Raw genomic sequence first — 27495 nt, 5'->3', positions numbered from 1 at the left:
CTTGACATTCACAATGTTCAGAAGACTGGATGAGAATATATGTGGAAAATTAACCAGTATGATCCCCACTCGCCAAGATTTGTAGTTGTAATACAGGCAAGTGGGCTCAGGGGGGCGCACACACACACTATTCTAGCGGCACGCGCTCCAAGCCAGGTCGCGCGCTCGCCCTCGCGCACTCCGCTGTCACCGGAGCGTCAGACAGCTGCGGGCTCGCCGCATGTGCAGCAGCTCTTGAGGGATTACGCCGCTTGACCAGCATCCATGTCAGCCGGCGACAGTCGGCGACACACCGTCCGCTGCCCAACACCCTGACGGCTCCTGTGGACGGCGCCGGGAGAATGAGAACAGTGCTTTCTCTTTCTAGTCGTCGGCTGAAGAAGGGAAGTCACTTGGAACGGTAAGTGTCGAGCTCCCTCGGCTAGTGCGGTCACATTAGCGTCTTTATTGTAACGTTAAACAGTGCCACACTGCTCTTGAAGACTCGGTTAAGGTGGCCAGACTAAACTGGTCCCCCTCGTCGTGTCTTTAATCCTTGGACTGTATCTCTGAAGTTGAGCAAACCGTTACTGTCGGTTAAACGGTGTTCGCGCCTCGCTTTAACATTTAAGACGAGTCATGCACGTTTGTTTTGGTCACACCTATTAACATATATACCACTCTCTTGGCCTTAAAATATCCGTCTACTCTTTAGTATGCCTACTGGCAATGTTCAGGTGAGAAGCAGCAAATATACATTATAGATAAGAAACCGTTTCCAGCCGACCGGAGATGCTCTTGCATCTGGAAGTAGGCCAGTCAGTCACTGGTTCTCTCGCCGTTAGTGGACCGCTTCTCTAGGTTAACTGGTCTCACTGGGTCGCCATCGAGTGGGGGGAGGTAGCAGACAGTCAAAGATCTCCAGCACGTCTCATCTCCAGCCAGATGTCTGCTGCCTTTTGTTTGATGGGACAGACGCGCAGGATGCGGACTCCAGTGTCAACATGGCTACTTGAGTCTGATAAACACCACGGAATGTCATCAACTGTGACTGGTATATGAGCCATAATCTATGAGTACGTACATGTACTGGCTTCAGTTAGGAGCATCATGTTGCTTTCTAAACGGTATGATCCGAGGTTTGAATGATTTGGGAGGCCAGTGGTGCTTTAGTGACCTCTCAACCCATGGATGAAGTGGAACTGCACTTATTGGGTTAGTATTCATCCATAATTCAGAGCGGCTCCTGCTCCCACAAATCCTCTGTTTCCCACTGGAAACTAAAAAAATTAGTGAGGTACAGAAGTAATAATACATGAACAGCACTACATAAAACTTAACATAAATCTTGAATAATTCCAAAGTCAGTCAGTCAAATACCACACAGACAAATAAGCACTCGTCTGAATGAAACTGTGGAACTCACTGATAAAGGAAATGAAATGAAAAACCTAAATAATGTAAATTTTTCGAGATAATGTATGACACAGAAACTGCAAGATTACTCGACCGAAGAGACCTCTAAGGTCAAAAGTATCTGACCATCACACACAACATAAAGGACCTCACAGACACAAGTTTATACACAGTTGCACACACTCACTAATCTAACTGACAAAAAAATGTCAAATCATTTGTCATGCAAGGTATTTTCAATGTGTTGCAGAATACATGAATACTACAGTGATATAAGTTGCCTCTAATGGAGTCTAAAAAATGTTTGTTTGAAATTTGTCTACTGCATCCAATCAAGTAACCACCTTTGGCTTAGCCCTTGGTGAGTGCAAACATTTTTAATATTTATTTTTTTCAGGTTTGATATATTAATGGCGGGCGCACTGGCAACACTCTTTCACTGTACTCTCAGAGACTGGTTCAATAGTGCTGCTGTCGCCACAATGTTGCCATCTTATTGGTGTCTTGCTGATATTAAACTGTGAAATCATTTTAAATACTTGACAGTACTACATAAAGATATTTTTAATGCCGGTTTGAATTTGAAATGCGCTGGAAAATAGTCTGTTTTGTATGCAATTGAGGTGATGCAATGCTCAGTAGTGTGGAAGTGGATACTATCTCTCCAGCTGTGTTGTCATCAATGATAGTATTATGTTGTTGAAGTCGTACTAGGACATCACTGAAGGCTTAGGTGTGAAATACGTGGCCCACCAACCCTTTGACAGCTTGGATAGGCTCCCACAACCCTGAACAGGACTAAGCGGTGGTTAATTGAAGATGTATGTTTGTAAGTGTAAAGGAAACCTCACCAACACCTCTGTGTCTTTCTTCAGAGTAAAGGACACAAGTGTGTTTAACCAAGCCACTTGATGAACAGCATCAAACAAGATCCAGTTATTACTTCACAGCATCATCAAGGAGACAGACAATTTCAAACCTTAAAAATATATGCTAGTTTTTAACCATGAGAAGTTAACCTGCGAGCCACAAACTTCAGTCATTATAATGTTTTTTTTTTTCTGGAAACATGGCATAACCACTATATTCATGTGCACCTCCATGATGCGTTATATGATATCCGTTTGTTTAGATGTTTCCACTTTGATTTAATACGTTTGATCATATGAGATTTAATCTTTAAAAAGGATTAATGTTCTGAAGAAAATGAAGCTTGTATGTTTTTATGTAGCAGAAACTTCGGCTCACTTCGTCTTTGGTAATCCATTTACTGATAGCATCAAGAATTGAATCATGAAAACATCTCATGAAATCCTTGCCAATCTGCAAATTTGTTGGACTTTTCGAACATGAGTCGTCCCAGTCATTTATGTCTCTGTTAGCCCATCATTTTCGAGAGCGATCCACTCATGGTAGCAATATAATCTTTTCTAACAATATAAATAGCGTACATATGGCAAAAGGACCGGCTCACCTGTGAAAAGACCTACTCTAGATGACCTAGACCTTAAATGTGGACTAGTGTCCAGTGTTGTCCTGTGTGAAGAGGCTATCACATTGAATTTAAAACCTCTGCATACTGCATTTAATCTGTGCCACAACATGTCTGATTGTATAACGTTTAATATAGTATTAAAAAAAAGTTATTACTGTACCCCAACTGTCCGTTTTCAGCTTCTGTCCGACATTAGCACAAGTTTATTTTAAAATCTGGCTATGAGAATGTGGCTTTGTCAGCATGGTCTTGTGGTTGTGTTTTTATGAAGACTTTCCTTGACATTCCTATCCTCCTCTCACCGACTCTCCAAAAAGTGCTACCACACTGGGAAACGAGACGAGCCATGTAAGCATACCCGGGGTCATTGTTATATTTAGAGAGCCCTGGGCCTCTCCCCGTCCTCATGGTAACTTTCTGGATTATAGCTCAATCTCAAGTGAGATTGTCCAGTCAGAGTTGTGCCTTTAAGCGGTTGGCATCGTGCTATCGGCGTTGGGAAAATGATAAGACAATTTTAAAGGAGGGCAGAAAAGGTCCTTGGGGACATGAAGCTATTCTGAGCATTGTACTTTTTCCCCAGTCCACTTCTGGATGTCCCCCCTGACCGCCCCTCCTTCGGGTCACACAGCCTCTGTGTTGCAGCTATATTCTGAGTATAAACACAAATACAAAAGGATCTGTGACAGCCTGAGGAAGGAGAGGCTCAGAGGGACAGAAATACAAAGAATGTCTTGTTAAGGACACTATGGGCGAACACAGTGCCTCTTGATGGCCTTAATTCTGATGTTCCTGATTTTATTTCCTTGTTTGTGCTGTCTTGGTGCTTCCTTTCACTCCCTGAGAGGGATGGGGTACTGACATGGCCTTTCCTCTCTTTCAGAGGGCTTATCTTTGGGACAATGATGGCTTTTAAAACACAATTAGTATAATGAGGAAAGGAAAACGTAATGTTCCCTTTACACCATCACTTTAGAAACACCTTTCCACGCGCTTGCTTTTTCATTTGGGAGTCAACCGTATCAAGCAAACAATTGTGCCATCTTCTTCTTGGTGTCATGCTAAGAAAACAATTCTTTGAAGAGTCACCCTGTCTCATTGCTTCACTGCCCATTTCTGAGACTTGTCTGTGGACTGACTGAATAATCTTGGCAACATACTATTATTATTATTATTATTATTAACAACAAGAGTTCTATCAGTAAACGTTTTAAAGTCTTAAAGTTATCTCCATCCAGCCTGCTAATCCAATCCAGTCACGGGGTTCCTTCCCTCACCTATTGCCCCAAACTTGTGAGTGGAAGAAAGGCCGCATTCTGGCTGCATGTATTGACCATTGTGTTTAAGAATACAGTTTGAGATGAAAAGACTGATACCTTCTTGTTCTTCTGGTGCCGTTTAAAATATTTACAGTGGAATCATGTGGTGGAAAAGTTTGACATATGTTACCTGCAGTTCCAATTCAAGGCAAATGAGTTTTCATTCAAGCAAGCAGTTGTTTCAGAATGAACCTTCACTGAATAAAGTCTGTAAATTGAGAAACAGCTTCTCCTTGCTTACATGAACACGCTCCATCTGATGGCCATTAAAACACATCTGCGTTTTGTGAAAATTAGAGCCATGTGGTGGGGTTTTTTTAGGCTATATCCTTCCCTCGTCTGGGAAATCTCTAAAGCGTGGTCGTGTGGGGGACATAAACAAAGCAATATGAAAAAGGAGAAAAGGTGTTTTGTATTAAATGTTCTGAATTTGTATTGAAACCATGCATTTTATTAGGGCCCCAGATAGACTGTTGACCAGCCCATGATGGTTTGTCCATCTCTGAACCTTTCGGTTAACCAGATGGTGGTCATTTTAGCCAACTGTGTATTGTTCTTTTTTTGGATTTCCCTTCAAGCGCTGTCTTACTGAGACCACTCACGAAGCCCAGTCTGGTCTAGTATGTTAGACGCCTCTCACATCAGCATTCTCTGCTAATGTGCAGCTTCCTGCCTACACTGATGTAATAATAGTGCCAAATGGTGATGTTCGTGAATGTGGAAAACACCTTTTGATGCATTGTTTTTTGCTGGATAGGGGTGGGATTCGTAGGCTAAAAATGATCCCCATATGTTTTGCCATTCTAGTAATAGCAATTAATAAAAATCATAGTTTCATTACAAGTTTGGCTCAAATAGGCCTGCGACTAGCAATTGGAAGAAGCCAACAGGATTGTTGTGATGTAAATAGATTGTAAAAAATATATGTAAATAGTTGTAAACACTTGTATAGTGTTGTTTGAAACTTTATTTTTATTTTATTTGGTCATTACGTGGTGTGATAGGTATGTGTCCCTTGATGTGTACTTTTATGTGTTCTTTTTAAAATGGTCCTGAAGTTTTGGGTCATGGTCGTCATGTGGCCTCAGCCATTTTTCCGCTTGTGGCTTGTGCTAAGAGCATGATGATGTCACGACTAGTCGACTCATGAACCTGTCGGCGACTGATTTAATAGTCCATTGGTCGTTGCAGCCCTAGACTCAATCTGTTACTGTGTTTTGACTTGACAGCCCTAGTATTTGAAGATGGTACTCCACATTTCCAAAGAAAATTTTATGTCTCTCATAGAACCTTGCTGTGTTTTGTGTGTTGCGTCACAGACTGTTTATGTGTAGGCTAGCAAAAGATGTACCAGAAATGTGTTAATATTTGCAGTAACATCAACATCTGTTGCCATTGTTGTGTTGTGATGTTTTTTTAAGCGCTCAATGTGAGGAGCAGCTTTTGTCTAGGCAGCTACACTGCAGACGCTAGGCTCAAGCTAGCTAAACCGGTCAGTCACTACTGATGTGATTATTGTATTATAATAGTTTTAAGCCTACATTCATGAGCAATAGTCCTCCACACTTTCTCCATGTTACATTGTATTTTGTTCTTTGATGCTTTACCGGAGGTAGAGATGGCAGGGCACATTAGTCATTGTATGGGAAAACCTGAACAACCCAACATCGAGTTTATAATGAGATGTTTATTTCCCATCATGGGGATTTTTTTAGCGATATGTTACAATAGTGAGGTCATGAACAGACTGTTGGAAATTATTCTTGGAGATAAACTTAAAAATGTCAGGCAAGCAGCTTTTAAATTATGGCATTATCAGAACACATTTGCTGCCCCGAGACCCAGCATTTGGAAGCTAAATTTATTATTGTATTTAGTATTGTATTTGCTTGACATAGTTTTTAAGATGATATGACCTGAGGCCTCTCAGTCAAATTAAAGTGCTTCCTCTCGTGCTTTTCAGCATGACTCGCGCTGTGTTGGGTCAAGCTCTTTTCAAAATAAATTAGAATAGAGGTTCTTGTTTGGTTCTAGTCAGATTTCAGGGGTAAAAGGGGTTCTAGAGAAAATGTCTGATGTCTGATTTGTTCATATTTTATGAAAAGTATTTGGCCCTTTTTGAGAACGACCAGGCTACATTTTCATCAGAAAGGCTTGTAGAAAGTTTGTTCAAGATGACCAGTGGGAAAGGTTGAAGGATAAGCTAAATCCTTTGTAAAACAAGCTAAGCTGTTGATGATTTGTGCGGCTTGTTGGTGACACACATCGACGAGGGAGCATTTGGCAGAATGCTTTGTAAGGTTAACAAGGTTGAATGAGCTCATGCGAGTCAAGAGTCTTACAGGCTGAGAGTAGCACAGGATTTTTTTTGCTGAAGAAAGCTAAACATCTGTCATTTTGCCTGCTCATGACATCAGTCATTTGCAGAGAGGATTTTTCTGCTGGCTGCCAAGATTATTTGCTCTGATTTGCTACACATGCTGCCGGAGGTTTTAGGTCAAATATATCAAGATTTAGCAAAGAAACAGTTTACATCAAACGCATCGTAGTTTACTCTCCTGCGGTTCTGCAATGTTCTGCTCTGCACTGTTGTAAACTTTCCACACCCTGGAGTCGTTTGATTCATGGGCTCCAGCTCAAGATGCCTACAATTACATACATGGCCACACTGCAAACCTCATACTCTTAGTCATGTTTCCAGGTCCTAACATTAGTTTATAAGACTCTTTTTGATCCCAGGCATTCATTTTTGCCCTCCTCAAATGTAGTGCTGCTTGATAGACCGTAATTACTGCTGTTTGATTCAGAGGTTTGCAGTTGCAACGGTGCGCGTGGAACTTATGTACACATGCTAGATTTAGCCTGTGTGTCATAACAGGAGATGATATCACAGAGGGGGCCCCAGCACTGACTCGAGCATCCTGTAAGCTACAAGAAGAGGTGGTAGTTTTCTGCTACTCTGCACAGACCACATTGTGGGCCATGTGTGGAAAAATATCATCAACCGTAGTTTGGATTTCTGAGGCGAACAATTGACTATGACACCTGCTCACTTGAGACATTCATGTCTCACAATGATGCATAAACTTAACAGCAGGCCGCATTGTTGCCAGAGTTTCAGCTGAACCTGCTGTTAAAGGTGTGGCTGCCACCAGTTTCCTTTTTCTTCTCAGCCGCTGCAGAGCCCTGAAGATTTGAAACAGGAAGTCGATGGGCTGAACTTCTTTACTATGAGGACAGTGGCTGTGTACTTAACAGGTTTCAATAAAACATTAGCCCCATTTTCCAGATACAGAACTTTTAATATTTGTAAACATGACTTTCAACTCTTCATTCTTTCATTGTTGGATTGAGTTTTGCGAAAATAAGTCATGGTTGCGGATTGACTGACACTCCAGGTCAGCCAGCAGTCCCAGCAGCGCTCCACACAAAGATTGTTTTAGGAAAATATGCTGATTCCCCAAGAACCTTAAAATAGCCCGACAGTATGCAGACGAGAAAGGGACATTTCCTGAAAGAAATGCATGGGACAGCAAAGTCCATTTGTTGTTGGGGCCAGTTTCACTGACCACCTGTCATTCAAGAGCCTCAGCTGTTCTACACGATCCTGTGCCTGCTGCCACCTGCTTTAAAGGGACAAAGAACCATTATTACTAATATCAAATGCAGAACAAATCGTTTCTGACGACTGCCTATCATTGCTTTATTACATTTCAATTTAATTTTCTTGAATTTTGATCTTGAGCAATATTCTGATCAACACTATGACGTGTTATTCCAGCGGATGTCATGTGTTTTGTGTGACTATCAGTGACCTGCGGAGGAAGATGTCATCAGAGTCATCTTGTCATTGTTCTTACATCACAGGAAATCTTATTGTATTTCATTTTCCTTTCATTTAGATTCCGTCCACACGGAGACATAATCGAAGTTCTGCAGTGGATAGGCCTTCACTCACTGTATTCAATACTTTTTGAAACAGGTGTCTCACGTGAGACACTTCGGTTGTCAGCACTGTAACCTTTTTGGTAAACTTTAAATGGCTGTTTGGTTTGTGACAACACACCTGTTGCCACGGGACACGCACATGCGCTTTAACGCTAGCACACACGCACGCAGAAGCCCTGTTTGGCAACATTTGCAATCCAACATCTGAAAATTATATACACTTTGTTCTTCAATTTACTGTCCTGTTCAGTGTCCACTCTATAAAAGACTGAAAAGAGAGACAATTTTTTAGTGCATTAATCCCTTTAACAACTTCCTGCACATTCCAAAGTCATTCAGTTTTATGTCTCTGTTAAACTATTACGTTTATTTATTTTAATACCTTTCTTTGCCACCTCAATACAACTAATGTTGTCCTTTTACAGTACACATCATACTTTTAACTACGGTTTTAAATTCAGTTCACTTTCAGTTAAAGACAAAAATGTATAGCCTTCAGTCAATGTTATTAAAAACATTGTTGCAGCTTTTATTCTAAGTCATTGAGTTCCTACTGCCATAAAAGGGAAACGCAATTTGAAACAGATGATGTCATTTTGTGGTCATTGAATGAAGAAACTTTCTGACAAAAATGTAAGTAGGGGCACAGAAGGCTGTTTTAAGGAAATATTTCGTTGGATTTGGTCCAAGTCGTGGACGATGTTCTTAATATTGGACGGCAGTTAATCACACATATATCGTGACTGATGAAACTCTCTTCTCTTCCACTTTTAGTCCTCACAAATGAGGACAACTCACCCTCTGAGCTGCTCTGCCATTAAACACACTGGCTGAGTTTTCTCACCACTTCTCCGGTTCACTTTCCTCTCACTTCCCCTATCTACCACAAGAGATGCAGAACTGGTGATGTACGTGTTTATGCACCCACAAGTACAAACACCGTCTCGTGATCATCGCTCTGATGCGCGCTCTCTCTTTGGATGAGGTTGTTACTGGCTTGTGCTCTATCCTTAAATAGCCTAAAAGGAGCTGGGTGTCTTTACCACTGCTGCATAATTTAACTTCAAAGAGTATTGATCAAAAGTAGCAGAGCAGCTGAGGCTGTAGACTGTAAAGCAGAAGAGCGAATCGTGGCCCAGTGTGTCCACGAAACACTGAACAAAACATGATGTGTTGAGCTGTTTCATGAATAAGTGAATCTGATTTAAATTGGATCAAACTCCTGTATATTTTCCAGATTTCGAGATGAAGAAGGACATAGACACGTTGATCGCGGAGGAGCATGCAGACATCATCTCCAAGTATGACAAGGTAAGTCGGTGCTTGCACTTTTCTTGTATTGGATTTGACAGTACTAAGTAATGTCTGATCCTTCATGTAAGATATAGCTGTACAGCGGATGGGTGGAGGCCACGAGCAGATCCAAGATCAGAAAGCAAGGTTTTATTCCCCACATTCAGAGTCCCCTGAAGTGATTGGGAGAAGGAAAGACGGTGTGAACACCAAAATGTTTCTCAGCTGCATAGACTTCTGTTGTTGCCCAATACCTGGTCTGATAACTGTTCATTGATTCAGAAACAATGAAGCAGGCCCAACAACACATCAAGTGTGGTCACTCCAGCTACGCAAAAGTGCAGAATTTCCAGCTCTGCTAAACGGAAACGTGTTTGACTGAAGCACTCACACCGTCGTCGCCTTCATCATCGCCTTTGTTAAATTTGTTCAGCGTCATGCTTTCCAGCAACATGTATGGTGTCTCTGTGGCAGGGCAGACAAGAAGGTGTCAATATTGACCCATGGGAGGATGCTGACTACAGCATCTATAAGGTCACAGATCGCTTCGGCTTCCTGCAGTAAGTCTACCTCCCTGAGCACCATTAACCCTTGTTTAACTCTTCGACTGATTCCTTGCCTTTATTTTAATCATTAGTGAGAAGGAGCTGCCGACTCCCAGTGCCCTCGAAGAGAAGGTATGAAGTGGAATGAAGTGGTTTTTTAAACAAATATCGACGTCTCTCTAATGCTCCCCCAGCAAAAGCACCAGGAGATAGAGCGGGTGGAGAAGTGGCTGAAGATGGTGAAGAACTGGCACAAGTACAGGAACAGTGAAAAGGTTTGTTCTGAGCCACTTCCTACAAGTCCTGCGTTCTTCGCTTCACACTTCGATTCAGTCCACAGTGATGACTCAGCTTTTTAACAAACATCCAATTCTTCAGGATTAGCAAGATAACCTTTGAATTACCGTAAATTCCAGACTATAGAGCACTGCAGAATATTAGCCGCACCCTTCAAATTTAGGGAGGAAAACAGATCTCGTTCATACAGATGACTCAGCGGTTTATAAGCCGCGGCACTCGTTGGGGTTCAGCATTCAGACTGGCTCAAGAAACAAACTGGGCAATGTTTTGAACTTCAGTCATGACAACTCCTCACATTTATCACCAGCACTCTTTTCACCCGCATGCCTGAAGTTCCGACACCACAGCTGGTCTCAGCTGCTGCTTCTGGACTCGGGTCCTCCAGGAGATCGCCTCTGCTGGCGACGGGTTTAGACTGCGAGAAGAAAAGTAGCGGCTTATAGCCATAGTTAATGGGAAGAGGGCGTCAACTCTCATCATTAATGCTCCTGCATTCATTGTTTCAGCTGATAAAACGTGTGTATAAAGGAATCCCACTGCAGCTGAGGGGCCAGGCCTGGGCTTTGCTGCTGGACATCGAGAAAGTCAAGAAAGAAAACGAGGGGAAGTACGAGGTACGGCACTGTACATTTTGTGTGTGTCTGCAGTGAACCTGTGTAATTCTGTGGTGTCTGCACTGTAGAAAATGAAGCTGCAGGCCCGACACTTCTCCACCGAGATCAAGCAGATAGACTTGGATGTCAACAGAACCTTCCGGAACCACATCATGTTTATGGACCGCTTTGGAGTGAAGTAAGTCAGAACCACGCTGTACCATAAGAGGTCATGACCGTGTCAAACATGAGAAATGGTCAGGAAGATTCACTGAATTTGCTTGAACTCTGAGTGAGCAAGTGCATCTAAAGAAAAGTAAAGGTTGACACAGAAGTTGTCCTGTCCAAAGTACGTACTGAGTACTGACTTGAAAAACCTATTCAGGAAGTGTCGTCATTGTATGAGACGTGTCAGAGTTTCAGTGGTGAGATTTGGTGAAGCTACACGTCAGTCAAGTTTAAAGCAGAGGTCATTATATTTTGTTCTGAACCCTGAAAATGGATTTGTCCTTTGATACTGATTATTAGACAGTTTGACCCAATATAACCTCATGTTGTGCATCATTTTAATAAATAATGAATAGGCGTTTTATTTATTTTTCAAGCAACCGATTGCATGGATTGATTTATATAATATAAATGAATTGAAACAACAATATTTTTCAAAAAATATAATCTATTATCTGGCTGTCTTGATCAAGAGATGTAAAATAGAGCCATCACAAAAATCAGAATGCATTACAGCGCTAATATAATAATAGCTTTATCGCCCCACATGTCAATCCTCATTCTGACAGGGTGTGACCCCTACTTTAAACACTCCACAGCTCCTTCAACCTCTACACACATAGACACACACTCAGAGCTGAAGCGGTGGTTTCCTCCTCTGTCTTATTAGGCTTCCTGTCAATGCATGAGCACCACAGGAAATAGATTCACACTGAAAACGCTCACACAGAACAATGAACAGTTGTCGTGACACAAAATCCGACGTTCTTGATGTTACAGTATTGACGTTGTTTCTGTTGACGGCTTGAGTGAAAACTAACGGCGGTTACGCATCGGTGTGATGATCCGACTGGGTCGTCTGATCTTCAACTGTGCGTAGAACTGTCCTTCCATTCAAAGCCGTGGCAGGCCCTCTCCATCCTGCTCGGCTGCCCACTCCTTCCCCTCACAAGTCCACAGCTGGCTCACACACACCAATGCTGACGGCTATTTAAAGCCCTTTTTCCTGTCTCCTTCAGCCCCTGTTGGACATGTAGTTGGAGGAAAAACATCCTTTCTTGTCAGCATTGTGCTAATTCTATAGATAAGCATCGCCAATGCAACATATTTGTGTAAATTGATCATTCATAACTGAGCCCCTCATTAGCAGAACAAGCGTGAGGTGTTTACTCACTTATTGTCTTAATATCCTATTATTAACTGCTGCTCTTTTTCCCTCTGTAGGCAGCAGGCTCTCTTCCATGTGCTGGCAGCCTACTCTGTATACAACACGGTAAGTTTGGGTCATGCACAACTATGCGTCTTCTCATCGCAGGCTGTATTCTTTTTAAATAAAGTAACTGGTGAAGTAGTTCCGTTCTTGTGTCCACCGGGCTCGACTATAATGTTTAATTTATAGTCCTGTCTCTTGTACAGCAGCGCAGTACACTACATCAGTAGTTATTTGCTTTATTTCAGGTCCTTCACCTGTGTTACACACGAAGAGAGGATATGTGTCTCCACCCTTGCAAATATTACCAGCGATGTTTGAACTGCTCGCAAACTGACGACTTTATTTATGAGCTCTTTTCAGGCTCAGATTTTATGTATAGTAAATGGAAAAATCATTTTGACTCGTGATCTATGTTTGAGAGTATTGATTTTTTTTTATTAGTAGTGTATAAACCAGGGGTGGGCAATTAAATTTCCGTCTATAAGCTGCTGTTTTTTTCTTGTCTGAAACCTGTTGCAAAGTCATGGGTTTTTACTGGCTAAAGAGCATCATGGTGCCAAACAGATCATTTTATTTATCTTCAAGGACTCAAAATGCGCTGTTTTCACCCGCGTGCCCTCAGCTCCCCAAACAGAGTCGACCTCCTGGAGAACCGGAGTTGAGAAGCAGCGGCTGAGACCGGCTGTGGTGTTGGAACTTTGGACCCGCTGGCAAAAACAGCGCATTTTGAGCTCTTTAAAGTCAATAAAAGATGGGAGTTCATGAGTGACTTATGTATGAGCAAGATCTATTTTCCTTTTTAAATTTAGTGTGTCACTAATATTCCGATACCCTCTATTGTCTGGAATTTACAGTACATTCATTTTGCTTTCGTTGTGGATCAGAAACTCTGAAAGCTTCATTGAAGTGTGAATATCTTGGTGGCTTTTGGGAAAGAAAAACAGACCTATGAAAGAGGGAAAAATGTCATTTGTTGTTTTTAGGTCTTTATTTTCAAAAACATGTCTGACCTCATGAGGCCACAAAAACAAAAGCAAACGGCTGCATGTGGCACCCAGACCGTACATTGCCTACTTCTGTAGATGAATGACTATTATTGGGTAGTTTTTGTCCCGATTTAGCTCCGCTTTCACCTAGGATAGTTCCTCATTTCTTCCGGAGCAATCTTAGAAGTGAAACCTAACGTATGGTGAGGGTTAGTCCCGATAATCGGCTCTGAAAATGTTCGATATTGACCAAAGATTCCTGTCATTTCATGATTATTTCATTTTTTTCAAAATCCCTTGATGATTCCCGTCCACTTCTGTGATGTTTTCCGCTTGTTGTTGTTACTGACTTGGAGGACAAGCTTCTTGGTCGGTGCCGGGGCAGGAGCTTTATGTGTGTAGTGTGCTGCGTTGAGTTTATCGGGGTGCACCACAGGCAAAACCACAGACACCACATTTTTTTTATCTTCATGTGTGGTGTCTCGATCAGAAAAAAAACATTGCCTACTGTGTTGTGCATATCATTTTGTGTGTGGCCCTCTTATGTGTGTGAACATGGATATATTCTTCATAAGAGGTTTCGAACTAATACTGCAGCAGGTCTTGATAACAACAGACAACTCTCAGATGTGCTCTCGGTTCCTGAGTTGAAGGTGTTTGAGCCACAGGAAACAGGCATATGCTGATGTCTAGTTTCCCATTTCCCTGTTCTCACAGGCAGCACATGAGAATCTGGGTCAGTGGGAGAGCGAGGCAGGAACGGAGTCGGTCGGTGTGTTTGTCCTATGTGATGGTCGCGAGGAATGAGGAGAATGTGAAATCTAATTACAAGTAGCATTTCCGTTGAAGGGCTACATCAGAGCGGGTTATTTTGAGCGCCACAACAACGATGCCTTAATATGGACAAACGGCTAATATGTGTGCAGCACAGGAAATTAGTTCTGGGTGAATCACTCAAATTCTGAGGCCTATCAACTCCCAGAATGTTTGTCTGATGGAGTAAATATTTTAACAATCTGGTGGAAAGTGTTTGGGAGGCTGAAGTCGTAGGTTGGTTGGGAGTGTAATCCAGAGTTTTTTTGTTTTTTAATGCCTCGTTACCAGGAGGTGAGCTACTGCCAAGGGATGAGTCAGATCGCTGCCATCCTGCTGATGTACCTGAATGAAGAAGATGCCTTCTGGGCCCTGTCCCAGCTTCTGACCGACGGCAGACACGGCATGCACGGTGAGACAGGAGGGAGGGGGAGTGAGGGGGGCAGTGTTGAAAATTTAATTGAAATGCGTCTAGCTAATAGAGCACGTCGATTCCCCCTGACAAATTTCTCAAGTTCCCTGATATGTTCTTCTCTTTTGTTTTAGGTCCTGATTTCAGTGTTATTTAGAAAATGAAAGGGGAAATCGAGGCGGTTGTTGTAGCTGACTTTTACAGCCGCCTGTTCTTTTTATGGTTGTTGCAGGCTTCTTCATCCCAGGGTTCCCCAAACTGCAGCGCTTCCAGGCGCACCACGAGCGGATCCTCTGTAAAATGCTGCCTAAGCTGAGGAAGCACCTGGTGAGTCGCCGGGAACCCGCCAGACTTTGGAGAATATCAACGGTGTTTTTGAAACCCCATGCAGGAGAAGGAGCAGATGATCACAGGCATCTACACCACCAAGTGGTTCCTGCAGTGCTTCATCGACAGAGTGAGTGTGGACGCGCTCGCTTTCGGGACCTGTGTGGGTGTTAAAATGCCTTCTCCTCCGTGACAGACTCCGTTCACCCTCACGCTGCGCCTGTGGGACATCTACATCCTGGAGGGCGAGAAGGTGCTGACGGCCATGGCCTACACCACGCTCAAGCTGCACAAGAGTGAGTACGAGGCCGAGAGAATGAGTCAGGAGTGACGGCGCTCGTGGCGCCGCACGCTGCTGCTCACTGGAGGCTGCCTTACATAATGCAGGCGCTCGGTTGCTGTGGAAAAGAGTAAGAGGCAGGCAGTTGATTGGATGATGGGACTCGGCACATCTGTTTGGGTGTTGTGCTTCTTGTTAGCGGCACACAGATGTCAGTCGGAAAATACTCTTCAAGTGTATCGTAATACTCGACCTCACCTCACCTCACAGTGAGAGTGTCCCACAGCAAGGCCTCTTCATCGAGGCCAGTGCTTCTCAGATAGTGGGAAGCGACCTGTGACCTCGGGGAACTTACTTTTTTGCCGTACTGGAATAATATGTTCATGTGGGGCCAAGCTTGGCCGTAGGTTCTCAGCGTGCAGGTGACAGGACTGATTCTGAGGTGTGCGAGCGATTCTTTATTTGTGCCCGTAAAAGGACCATAAAAAAGCGTGAATGAAGTGTCTTTCCATCCGCAGCAAGCGACTGGTCTCAGGCCTGTTTCCCTACTTGGGCAGTAAACCAGCAGGTGATGATGCTGCTGGGACTGAACTTAAATCAGGCTGCTTATGAAAACACTTGGTTTTCCAGTAGTTTCCGTTCCTCCTGAGTTGCTGTAGGCCACCCGCCCAGTGTTTAGAGTATTCAGGCACCTGTGTTTGTGCTCCCTGACGTGTGCCATGTTTCCGACCAGAGCGGCTGCTGAAATGTCAGCTGGAGGACCTGAGGGAGTTTCTCCAGGAGCAGCTGTCCGACTCCTTCCTCCTGCCCGACGATGAAGTGGTGGAGCACCTGCAAGCGGCCATGTCCGAGCTGCGCAGCAAGAAGCTGGACCACCCTCCACCAGGTGGGTCTTGGTTGTGTGATCGGTTCACAGGTCTCCACTGTGACTCCGTTCACTGGACTCACTCCTTCGCACGTCTTCACATTGTTATTTGTAAAGTGCACCCGTAATGCACTGCGGTAAACAGGACAAGCCTCTAACCGTCTGTCTTACCTTCTCAGCGAAGTCTGATGAGCTGCCAAAGAAGCCGCTGGGTCAAGAGAGGCCAGTCGTTCTCCGGCCAGTGCAGCCGGACTCTCCGCTGGAGGTCAAAGCCAATTTGCAGTCCAGCAGGGAGGTGTCCCAGACGGACAGCACGCCATCTTCTCCACCAGAGCAAGCTCCATCCAGCAAGCCTCCGGTGTTGCCTCCTAAACCTCCGAAGTCTGCGGCTGACGTAGGCCCAGATGTGTGTCCGGCAGAGAGCAGAGGGAGGGTCGAGGACCCACCTGCTGAGACCAGTGAGGACCAGTGGCCGCCTCCCTATGAGCCTCCTGCCGTGGGTGTTCCCGTGGTCTGTCCAGAGATCTCGGACCTGCCTGACCTCCCTCCTCCGCCACTGTTCGACTCTGAGCAGAATCCCCCAGACTCTGCCAAAAGAAGTGCCCCGCCGGTCCCTCAAATGAAGCCGTCTTCAGAACTTTTATCCAAACCCTCCTCTTCCACCTCCAGACTCCTCCCACTGAAGCCATCAAAGTTCCCTGTCTCTCTCTACGTCCCGGGGTCACCTGGAGACAGGCGACCGTCCAACGTCTCCCAGTACGACAACCTGTCCGAGGCGGACGAGGAGGACCGGTCCTCAGAGCGGCTGCCTGCTTCTACCCCGGAGGAGGCCGCCAATGGTCAAGCAGCTGCCTTTGACAGAGACTACGACCCCGCCCTCTATCCTCTCCCCCCGCCGCCACTCTTCATCCCCCCCTCCGCATCCCCAAGCCCGCTGTTGCGCTGCCCGCTCCCAAGTTTGCCCCAGGAGCCGGATTTTGACGGGGACGGCAGCTGGGTAGAGGAGCCCATCATCCCTCCTCCCCCTCCCAGTTTTGCTGACAGACTCACACCCTTCCAGTACAGCGCCACCAGCTGTTCAGAGACACACAGAGCCACTTCACCCACCAGCTACTCCAAGGGTTTCTCCCGGGGACCTCGGGGCCACTCGGCTTTCCCAGCTCCACTGTTGTATACCGGATCCCCACCGGGCCTCTCCAGATGCTCCAGCCCTTCCTCTGTAGGGGTCCCCCTGGTCAGGTCCAGCCCAGACTTCTGCAGGATGCCCCCTCCTGGTGGGCAGCTTCCCAAATCAGTGACTTTCTGAAGACATTCACATCAATAAGATTTTCCTGTTTAGTTTGAGCGGGGTCAAGAGGTTGCACAAGGCCAGTAGCTTTTTTTTTTTACAGTGAGTTTTGTACAGTACATATTTCTGTGATGTTTCCGCTGTGTCGAACTTCAAACCACCTCCACATGGTGTTACACTTCAGCACGTACCTGGAGGTTTCAGAGAAGCGAGAACTTGATGCTTACATTTATGGTCTAGTCATTTCCAGTGTTTTCTCAAAGTCCTCAGAAATGTTGCTCAAGTGTAGCACCATGTGGTTCCTGGTCAGGTTTGCTGTCTTTTCTGCTCCTTTTGTGTGTGTGGAGTTAAAAGAGCCGATCACAACAGTGTCTTAAAACAAACTGTGGTGCTGTTTTCGTAACCGAAGGGCTTTTAACTTCATCTGTTAAGCGTTTGCTTTCATAAACTGCGAAAGCTTTGATAGCCAGGGGCCACTAGAGGGCACTCTCGCTACATTATATCGACTTTTATTTTTTTTAGTTCTGAACTGGCTCCACTGGTCATAGCCACAATACAGATTGTGCAATTCTTATTTATGAAAATGTGTCTCAGCACAGATGTACAGATTTCTTTCATAGCTTTACAAAACTGCACGGTAAAAGCACAGTTAAGACTAAACGGAAGACGAGCCATGTTTCGAAGTAAGGACCTATAAAAGCAAAGAAAAGTTTTGACAATCTGAAGTGTTTTATATCGTTTCCTGTATGAACCTGATCACCATGTGTGCATGAGCATCCAGAATGTGGATCATGACACCAGCACACAGACCGACGCTTGTGTTCAACGTATTTGATAAAGAGTTTACTGAGTAGAGTCGGACTCCTGGAGTTACTGCACACCCACAGAATCATTTTATTGAAGTATATAAGTTAAACAAATTTATACAAAATGTTGTAAACAAACTTCAAAAGCTCCACGATAACACACCGTAAAAAGTACATTAGCAGCGTAGGAATTGGATTTCAGTGAGGCCCTCAACCCTGATTTGTTTAAAAAGTGTTTTTTGACAAGAGCGTCATCATTGTTTACCTAAAAAAAGGGGCTTAAATTCATGTAACATATTTGGTCTCCATCAAAAAAACACCACGTCATCACAGACAGAATCTCCTTCAGTGTTTCAAAAGTGCGTTCAGCTTCACGACGTACGGTCCTTCATATCCGAATCTGACTCATGAGGTTGGAGAGGGAGCTGACGCTGTCCATCAGTTTGGAGTCCTCCTCCGGTCCCAGGGTGGTTCCGGCCAGACGTGTGGAACCATTGGCTCCCAGGATGCACGGCAGGCTGACGAACACCTCTGAGCCGATGCCGCCCCAACCCTGGAGGGGAAGATCACCGAAATGTGAAGCTTCAGATACCTGGGTGTGCTGTGGCCAAGCCTCCCGCACCTGAGCGAGTGTTGAGATGGAGTGGATCTTCTTCTGATCTGTCAGAATACTGTTGGTGATGTCGGCGATGGACAAACCCACCGACCACGACCTCTGTCCGCGGTTCTTCATCATGTCAAAAGCCCTTCAGAGACGCAAACATATGCTGGGGTTAAAAACCTCCCTCCTCACATGTTCAATCTCCTCCTCTGTCACCTGTCCAGAAGCGGCTTGGTGGCGCTAGATCTGCCGGCGATCTCTGACTTCATGCTGGCACTCAGCCCAGTGTTGCTCATCACGGGAACTGACGCACAAAGACAGACACATCGATGTGCGTCACAGCGTGAAACCGGTTTATCCACATGAACAGAAGCCAGGAGGGGAACCACGGCGACGACATGCCCATCTCACCTTTGTTGTCCGACAGCTCGCCGATGACCCAGGCCTGCTTGTGCGTGTTCAGGTTAATATCCAGGATGTAACTGAGCCGCTCCGAGTCCAGATTACACCCCGCTCCGATGACCCGTGTCGGAGGAAGGCCGCTCTGCCTCCAGGCCACATGCGTCATGATGTCCACTGAAATTCAAACAGCGACTTCAGCCGTTAAAAAGCTTTTGAAACGGGTCGACGTGAAGCGACTCACCAGGCTGGGAGGCGACCACGACGATGGCGGCCGGGCTCAGTCGCACCAGATTAGGAACCATTCCTCTGTAGAGGTCCACGTTCGCCTGTACCACGGACACGTACGACTGCTCGCTAGTCCACGAGTTGGCCGTCAGAATGACAACTCTGGAAGAGGCGGAGGCTGACACGTCTGCCGGCGGGAGGCAAAGGATTCTAGTCACCATGTTGCATTTCATGCTTCAACTGTGATTCGGAGTTCATGATGCACATATCACACAACTGGGCACAGCTGAGATAGTGGCACTTTGACCTGACAAATACCTGTGTCATCATTATTTTAAAATATCTTTCACTTTTAACAGAGCAAAACGCTAGGAGATGCTCATCGGAATTGAAAAATAGCATTACTATTACTAACATTAAATGCATGCTGACTTGGCTGTTGTTTCCACCGAGTCATCCAAAGACCATTCTAAAGTCGACCTGGCAGCTCGTGCCTCTGTGTTGACGTGATGCTTCAACGAATAATCTAGAAAGTTGGAGGGCAGATTTATTGCTCTCCAGTCTTAAAAGTCCTGACGCTATGTTTCGCCACGCACCTCTCGACACCTCGACCTTGGGCAGACTGAAGATCTCCAAGTCCGTGCTGCCTCCTTTAGTGGAGCTCTCGGCGACGTCGATGAAAACAACTTTGTCCACTTTACACTTCAGCGGGACGACGTGGTTAACAATACAACCTGCTTGGTTCTGAACGTCCCAGAATATCGGCTCACCTTTGCCAGGATGCTCATGACGCACGCCATGCCGAGATCACCTCCTCCGATGACTGAGACCTTGAGCTGCTGATCGTGATGTCTCACGCCACCTGATAGAAGCAGCGCATGAGTGATGTGATGACACCACCTAGGTCACTGAACTCACCGTCTGACATGCGCAAGCTGTTAACTAGCGTTAGCAGCTCATGAGGGTCTCCGCTGTTGCGCGAGGGCTTGGACGACAGAGGCGGGTCCTCCTCGAACTTGGAGATCATCTCCTTCAGAAGAAACACGACGGAGGACTTCGGCTGATCGATCACAGAGGAAAGGTGATGAGTGACTATCCGGGCTGTGAGCAGGAGCAGAGCTCACATGATCCCAGTTGTGCAGTCCAGGGAGGTAGATGCGGCCGCTGCTGTCCACATGCTTGCCCTCTCGGATGACCATGTCGGCTGTAGGCCTCAGGAAGCAGATGGGCGGGGTGAAGGGGAAGGAGTTGGTCAGCCACAGCTGGATGGGCAGATTATAGGTGCGGCCTTGGGAGGCGGTTGCAGTGAGTGCGAAGCATTGTCTCAGTGCGCTCCTCACACAGGTGGGTCTCACCTTCATACTTGACAGGAAGGTTTCCGATGAGCTTGAGGAGATCCCTCTGAGTGTTGTCGCTGAAAGCTGCCACGGAACAGAGAAGCATCAGTGATGCCGCCACGCCTCAGTGTGGCGACTGAACTCACTGTATGTCCCCGTGGTTGGCTTTATCTCAGGGAAGATCCGGTGCAGCTTCTCGAGCTCCGCCACAGCAACATCATGGAACTTATACTGGCAAGACCAGAGAAGACACTTCATGCTTCAAACCAATGCTCTGCTTCGCTTTAGCAAAGCCATATAAAACACTGCCCCATTATAGTTTCAACTGTAAACTAAAATGTACACAAATAAAAATGTTCAAAGACTTTTCTAGGCGATATTAAATATGGCCCTCATGTACCATGTAATTATACCAATACTCATCTTAACTTCTGGGTTTGTGTCAAACAGCTGTCTTGAAAAATAGATGAATTGTGTGAGTTTTAAATGAGAGTTTAAGATTTAAACATTCGAGTTGACATTAAGGCATCATTGTTATCGGATGAAGGAAAGGACAAAACCACACTGACAACAGCTCCAGTTGATATTTATACACTCCGGGAAATGTAATGAATTATTTAAATTGTAACTCAAAATGGAGGAATTAAAAATGACACAACATTGGCCGACATTGAATAGATGTTTTAAGTGGTTTGTTTTATTAGCAAAAATGGCACTTTTCGTGTGTGTTTGCCATGGAACAATTGGAAAAATATGTGTCAGCCAAGCAAACGGTTAGCAGCGGACCCTTATTAAATGTTATGACCACTTGAAGTGGTTTAGTTTGGTCTTAACTGTCCTGAAAATCACACTTCTCACCAATAATGGATTCATTTATTCTGTTATTTTCCAGTGTCATGAAAATAAAAAACAAAAAATTGTGACTCGTCTCATCATCGACATATTCAGTACATAAAATAATTCAATGGAAAACGGATCTTTTTTTTTTTTTCATTTTAAAGCAAGTTATCAAGCTAAAAATGAGGTGGAATGTCAGTTACCTGGATTTATTACGTCATCTACAATTAGAGTGAAATAAACAAAGGAAGGAAACATCAGCCGTGTTGAATGAGAAAACAGCAGTGTGTTACATTTTCATTTCACCCATGTAGTATGCAGATATCTGATCACATATCTGATCAAGACTGTGGTGGCGGAAAAAAGGCCATGACAAGGCAGTGGCTGCAATCTGCCACATGAATGTTATTGCGAATATGAAAATAATAGAGACAAACACTTTGGGAAATGGTTACGATATAGGAAGACATGTATTCACACATGTATATCGAATCACCTCCCCACACAACAGCTTTAAAATGATGCTGGTCTTCACTTTATCTATTTGTCATACAGGAAGTTGTTGAAGTGTCAGTGGATGATGTTCCTTTTGTTTACTGTAAACACTCATCAGCTATCTGACTTGCCTCTCCGTTAAATCCCAAAATAAGGACTAAAAATGGGCAGAAAACATTTGTATTTTGAGAGAAAAGCAGATCACTTTTTGTCATGAACCAAAATACGAACTGCTGCCGTGTTGTGACTCCGGTGGCTAGTTAAGTTCACATCCTTGAGGCACCAGGCACCTTTAACTTAAAATGAAATTGTTGTCAAAAACCGACCGGAAGGTCAACCATTTTGGAATAGTTGACAGGTCACATGACCGGATTGCAGCTTTCATTTCAGTAATTTAAAGGTGGGATTACGAATGATGACGGACATCTACAACAAGTAGGGCATTACAATTTAAATATACACCAGTAAAATTATAAAGGACTTTTATAAAAATAAAACGATATATCAGTTACCTGAGAACAGATATTCTTCAGTGTTTGTGGCACTTTCTGAACAATGTATCAACATATACAGCAACATAAACATGTTTTAATCTTTACACAGAATGGTGTTGTATATATTTTAAATGTAAATATCAGTTTTCAACCGCATTTGTTACGTAAGCGAGCTGGTTCATCCAGTTGTTGACAGCAGTTAGCACGCCACGTTAGCCGCTAGCTCATCCCGTTTCAACGTCATATCCAGGTGTAAACTTTTTTTCCCACTAACCTTCGATAGAACACGCTGTATCGCCTCTGATTGTAGGTCCATCTCTCGAGGGTTTTCGAAAACAAAACGCCTCCTCGCTTTTTCCTCCGACGAACTCGGCTCCCAACCTTGGTAATAGAGAAACTTCCGCAAACTTCCAGGAGTAGATGAACAAGCCGCCTCCATTCCAGTTTCAGCAACGGCGACTCCAGAGGGCCAAAGTGAAGAACAGGTAAAAAAAAAAAAAACTCACGAGGACAGAGATCTTTTCAAAATGCGTGACGTATTAAAACAACCAGTTTCCACACAACAGGTAGCAAAAAAAAGTATTAATTTGCATTAAAGGGTGTAGACTTTTGTGTCTGTACACATAATATATTAGTACGATTGTCAGAAGCTACAGAGGAAATCACTTAAATACCACCTTTTCTCTCATCAAGCATTTCTTTTTTTCCCCCAAACACACGTACACAAGCAAGTCAGGCTGGGCTGGACTTCTCATGTATATACAACTAAACTTCTATTGAAAAACACAAGAATCATGAGGGAAAATTGCACTGTCGGGTTTTAAAAATCACCTCACAGCCCAACTGCTTTCAGAAACACAGGACCTTTGTCAGCCAACGCCCTGCATTCAGTGGGGGGAATAAATAAAAAGGAGCATCTCAAAACAGTCAACTAAAATCCACACCCTTTCTTCTCCTGAATTGTGTGACGTTTCCCGGAAATGCACGAAAGCCAGCAAAGCAGTTAAAACTGTCTCAGTTCCTTCTTTTCCTCTTGGCATTCTTTCTTTTCATTTCTTCCTCTTCTTTTCTCTCCTCCTCCAGGTCCTCTTGCACAGCCAGTTTCAAGCTGATGATAAACAAATAGAATGACATTTAAAAAAGCCCAACCAGGTGAGATTTAGAGTTTTCATTTCTAATATTTGTACCTTCTTGCTTCTTCTCTCTGCATATCTTTCCAACTGCTCTCCATGAACTTGAGAGCGTAGTCGCTCTCATTTTTGTATCTGAGAAGGAGGAGAGAATATTTCGCGATCAATATTAGGGAAAGAGATTAAAGGAATCGTGTTCAAAATGATTTGCCAAGTTACCTGTTTCGGTCATAGCCAAAGATTTCTCTGATATGTTTGGACACTTCTTCCTGTTCGTCTTCCACGTCGTCGATAAAATCGTCCATCTCCGGGTCGTACTCGTCTTCATCATCCTCGTACTTCCTCTTGTACGCAGAAGTGATTGGTGGCAACATGGTGCCTAAGTTGGATTAGGAAAACGGGTACAGAAGAGGAGATGATCAGATGTATTTCACAAACCACAAGACAAGCTCTCTGACCCTGACAAGGCAGTGAGAATCGATCCAGCAAACAAACCTTTAACCCTTCTGAACTGATTGTACAGTTGATGTTGCTAAAGCCACGTTTTACTCTTGTTCAAAACATCTTTCAGCGATCTGTGTTTCATGAACATGGACTGGCCAAAAATAGATGACCCTAAACAATTATTTTAATGGTTTCAAACTTGCTTCGCAAAAAAAAAAAAAAATTTAAACAGCATGTATTTCCCCAGTTAAATTTGGAGCTGCTCCTCACTCAGAGCTCAAACACTGGTCAGCTGAAAGAGAGAATTCAGAAGAAGCTGGAGGAGCCAGTCGTGGTAATAGAATTCATCCTCTGTATTTGGTTGAAGGCTGTTTTGCTGATGGTCAATTTACAGCCTCCTGATGGTGGTGATGATATGAATGAAAATTACCTGGTGGTCTGTTCATTGGTCCGGGGGGTCTGGGACCCATTCCTGGCCTCTGCTGCATTCCAGGTCGAAGAGGGCCTCCTGGTCTGGGTCCACCCACATTTTTGGAAGAAATGGTCTCAGACATAACTGTGCACTTGGATCTTCCAAGTCCTGCAGCTGAGCTCCCCATTGGTCTCCCGGGTCCTACACTACCTGTGGGTCGACCCATTCCATTTCCCTGACTTCCTGTTGGCCTCCCAGGACCTGATGTCTGTCTACCTGACGGCCTTCCAGGTCCAGACCCTGCAGCACCCATTGGTCTTCCTGGTCCGGAGCCAGCTACTCCTGGAGGCCTTCCTGCAAGTGACCCCCCTGCTGAATTGGCCCGACCCGGGGGTCCATGCGCAGCGGCCTGGGAGCTGCTCCCACCAGGCCTAGCCAGGGACGATTTGGCTGGGTCCCGGGGTCTCGCTTGTTGAGAGCTTCCTGCTTTTAACGGCCCAGCAGATGAAGGCTTCAGACCTGAGGTGCTGCCTCCAGATCTCACTAGCTGCCCCTTTCCTGTTGGTGCAGCAGGTACTTGTCGTACTGAGCTGGCCTGACTGGGTCTTTGCTGCTTTGAGCTACCGACTTCAGGTCTTTGTCCTGACGACGGTCTGGACCCAGTGGCATTTGCTGCTCTCCCTTTCGGTGACGGTAAGCCATTTTTTTTAACCTCACTTGATTTGTGACCAGATGAAGTCCTGACAGGGGACTGTTTAGCAGAAACCTGAGATAGAGATGTTTTTAATGGGAGTTTGGTCATGCCACCAGATGAACTTGACATACTTGTTTTGGGTCTTTCTTTGTCACCCTGACGCGCCTTGAGTCCCTCTCTGTCCCTGCTCAGGGGCTTAGAAGACACGTGGGTTTTATCGTTTGAGGGAGCTGAACTGGATTTCTTTCCTGATCCAGAAATTTGCCCGGGTCTTTCCGATGAGCCTTTTTGTGGTTTTACATTATTATGCTCCTTCTCTGCATTGCCTTTCCGAGCTGACGCCGAACTTGGCCTACTGTCTTTGTCCCTTTCTGTCCTCGGGTCTTTGTCTCTCCTCCTGGCTTTTTGCTCCATTTCATGTTCTCTTATCTCATCAGCTGTACGAAGTCTTTCTTCTTGTTTTACAACCTTTCGTTTCAAATCAACAGGCTCAAACTGTTTCTTCTCTGCCAACTTGAGCAAGTCTGCAAAGTTCATGCTAGGGGCTGCAGATTTTTGGGTGCCATTTGGTTTCTTAGCAGAGGGCTTTCCTGGTCTCTGGACCGGTTCAGGCTCTGGCTCGGAATCCGACGGCTCATACTCATAGTTGTCCTCATCGTCCTCGGCTTCCACTGCGTAGTTTCTGAATCGACCGTTGGCCATGGAGTGCTCATCTTCCTCCATGTCTTGTTTTGACCTTCTCTTCTTGGGTGGTTCGACGAAAGGGACGCCGTTGTAACCATGGAAATTGTCTTTCGTTCTAGACGCCATAGCTCGGGCTTTACGGTCCGACTTCAGCTCCACTCTTTTAGCAAGGAGCTCCTCTTTCTGTTTCTTTATCTCCATTTCTGAAAAATTCAGAATTTTAGAGAACATTTCACAATTTAGGATTTAAAACATTCTCCAAGTCTCAACTAGTAAAACACGGCATGCAGAAAATGACACACCAATACAAATTTATCTTTGTCCCTGATAGAAAGGGAGACAGTGGAGGAACTGGTTTTTATTCCATGTTATAAGTGTAAGCTATAACAACCAATAAATAATATAATTCACCCATGAGTTTTACATAACACAGAACACTTAAAATACAATTCAGAACCAACCTTTTTGTCTGGTCTCCAACTGTCGCTTCTTTAACAGCGCTTGAACTGCATTGGGATTGACAACTTTGGCCCGAGGATCCTTTTTCGGTGGAGCAACTTGTAAACTGTATCTTTTCTGTTGAAACAAGAAAACAAAACCAGTCAGCAATTTAAAACCTTCCCATACTCCATTTTCACTAGACATGGAGTGGATCTGACCAGATACAAAAGATGACAAATCACTGAACGCTCTTCTATATCCTCACATCGTTGTCATCTATCACGTAGCAGGCGAAACAAAGTCTCAGATAACGGTTAGCCACCATGTTAGTTAGCCACAGGATCCCGTCCACGCAGGCAGATGAGCGGGCACATTTTCGACGACTAAACATTCATTTCAGGAACACACTTTAAAGCAATACGAGTTCAAGACCTACCTTAGTACTGCCACCGCCTTGGTTTTGGGAGGCAAGATTCAAAACATTGTCGAAGTCCATCATGTTGGCAGAAGTTAAGAACAGATGGCTTCGGGTCGCCCCTGAGCAAAAATGCCACGTTGTGGACGATTCGTCGTTTTAACGGGTCGAATTCATTCGACTGGTTTACGGAAACCTAACACATCTCTGACTGACGTCTCGCAGTGAAATCAGCTGTTTGGTTACGATTGTTTAGGCTAGCACTCGTTAGCCTGGAAGCTAACCTTTCGTCGAACCACCTCAACAGGCGGTGAAAATACTCCTTCCTACTCAAATGTTGGCTCGAAACACAGTCATTGCTATTGAGATAGAGTGGCAACGAAATTTAGCCATAATAACGTCAGGAATATTGATGAAACCATATGTGAGTAACGCCGACAAATTCACAGAGCACAAAGATTGTTAACAGGAAGTGAGATGATTCACTGCAGCGTACTTCCGCTTTGGCCGGAAGTAGTCGTATTTTGCTGCGCAGAAGCATTAAATACATATTATCCGGAATGTATATCTGACATCTGGCCTTTATATTATGGGTAAAAAATTTTATATAGTGTATTTACGGTGTCATAAGGAGGTAAAATTTGCCTCAGTTTTTGAAAAAAAAATCGGATTACGTTAGGTTCTACTAAGAATAATTTGAGTAAATTCAGCATCGTCTTGTACTTAATACGGAATTTTAGGCAAGACGATTATTCTCAAGGTATTGTTTTCAAACAAC

The 27495-nt window shown here is 44.5% G+C and overlaps 3 protein-coding genes across 3 annotated transcripts; 1 reads left to right on the top strand and 2 right to left on the bottom strand.

The window, feature by feature from the left end:
• The first annotated feature begins 193 nt into the window (after window positions 1-193).
• Window positions 194-18422, top strand: si:dkeyp-19e1.3 (USP6 N-terminal-like protein). The gene is made up of 14 exons (XM_053885076.1): window positions 194-400; window positions 9395-9468; window positions 9925-10010; window positions 10088-10127; window positions 10190-10270; window positions 10802-10909; window positions 10978-11087; window positions 12341-12389; window positions 14420-14540; window positions 14773-14867; window positions 14932-14997; window positions 15064-15163; window positions 15881-16033; window positions 16192-18422. The coding sequence occupies exons 2-14, from the start codon at window positions 9403-9405 to the stop codon at window positions 17316-17318; spliced, it is 2202 nt and encodes a 733-aa protein (XP_053741051.1). The 5' UTR covers window positions 194-400; window positions 9395-9402; the 3' UTR covers window positions 17319-18422.
• Window positions 18156-22936, bottom strand: uevld (UEV and lactate/malate dehyrogenase domains). Its single transcript, XM_053885078.1, has 12 exons — window positions 22772-22936; window positions 20818-20902; window positions 20690-20755; window positions 20459-20622; window positions 20253-20394; window positions 20105-20196; window positions 19931-20036; window positions 19351-19521; window positions 19119-19283; window positions 18924-19011; window positions 18729-18852; window positions 18156-18659 (listed from the first exon to the last, which is right to left on the bottom strand). Exons 1-12 carry the CDS (start codon window positions 22934-22936, stop codon window positions 18495-18497), a joined length of 1533 nt encoding a protein of 510 aa, XP_053741053.1. The 3' UTR covers window positions 18156-18494.
• Window positions 22937-23457: 521 nt separating this feature from the next.
• spty2d1 (SPT2 chromatin protein domain containing 1) lies at window positions 23458-27194 on the bottom strand. Its single transcript, XM_053885077.1, has 6 exons — window positions 26739-27194; window positions 26323-26437; window positions 24502-26064; window positions 23847-24006; window positions 23685-23762; window positions 23458-23605 (listed from the first exon to the last, which is right to left on the bottom strand). The coding sequence occupies exons 1-6, from the start codon at window positions 26799-26801 to the stop codon at window positions 23512-23514; spliced, it is 2073 nt and encodes a 690-aa protein (XP_053741052.1). The 5' UTR covers window positions 26802-27194; the 3' UTR covers window positions 23458-23511.
• Window positions 27195-27495: the final 301 nt, after the last annotated feature.

Source organism: Synchiropus splendidus, chromosome 14 (assembly GCF_027744825.2).
Source record: "Synchiropus splendidus isolate RoL2022-P1 chromosome 14, RoL_Sspl_1.0, whole genome shotgun sequence".
NCBI classification, from domain to species: domain Eukaryota; kingdom Metazoa; phylum Chordata; class Actinopteri; order Syngnathiformes; family Callionymidae; genus Synchiropus; species Synchiropus splendidus.
This window is presented reverse-complemented; position numbering and strand designations above follow the sequence as displayed.

Excerpts from the sequence above, each read along its gene's own strand:
- si:dkeyp-19e1.3 (XM_053885076.1), top strand. The coding sequence starts at position 9,403 with ATGAAGAAGGACATAGACACGTTGATCGCGGAGGAGCATGCAGACATC. Across the intron at positions 14,868-14,931 it reads CTAAGCTGAGGAAGCACCTG|GAGAAGGAGCAGATGATCAC; the intron begins GTGAGTCGCCGG and ends AACCCCATGCAG. Across the intron at positions 14,998-15,063 it reads TGCAGTGCTTCATCGACAGA|ACTCCGTTCACCCTCACGCT; the intron begins GTGAGTGTGGAC and ends CCTCCGTGACAG.
- uevld (XM_053885078.1), bottom strand. The coding sequence starts at position 22,936 with ATGGAGGCGGCTTGTTCATCTACTCCTGGAAGTTTGCGGAAGTTTCTC. Across the intron at positions 20,197-20,252 it reads CAGCTTGCGCATGTCAGACG|GTGGCGTGAGACATCACGAT; the intron begins GTGAGTTCAGTG and ends TGCTTCTATCAG. Across the intron at positions 18,660-18,728 it reads CCATCTCAACACTCGCTCAG|GGTTGGGGCGGCATCGGCTC; the intron begins GTGCGGGAGGCT and ends CTTCCCCTCCAG.
- spty2d1 (XM_053885077.1), bottom strand. The coding sequence starts at position 26,801 with ATGATGGACTTCGACAATGTTTTGAATCTTGCCTCCCAAAACCAAGGC. Across the intron at positions 24,007-24,501 it reads ACCAATGAACAGACCACCAG|GCACCATGTTGCCACCAATC; the intron begins GTAATTTTCATT and ends AATCCAACTTAG. Across the intron at positions 23,763-23,846 it reads TTTGGCTATGACCGAAACAG|ATACAAAAATGAGAGCGACT; the intron begins GTAACTTGGCAA and ends CCTCCTTCTCAG.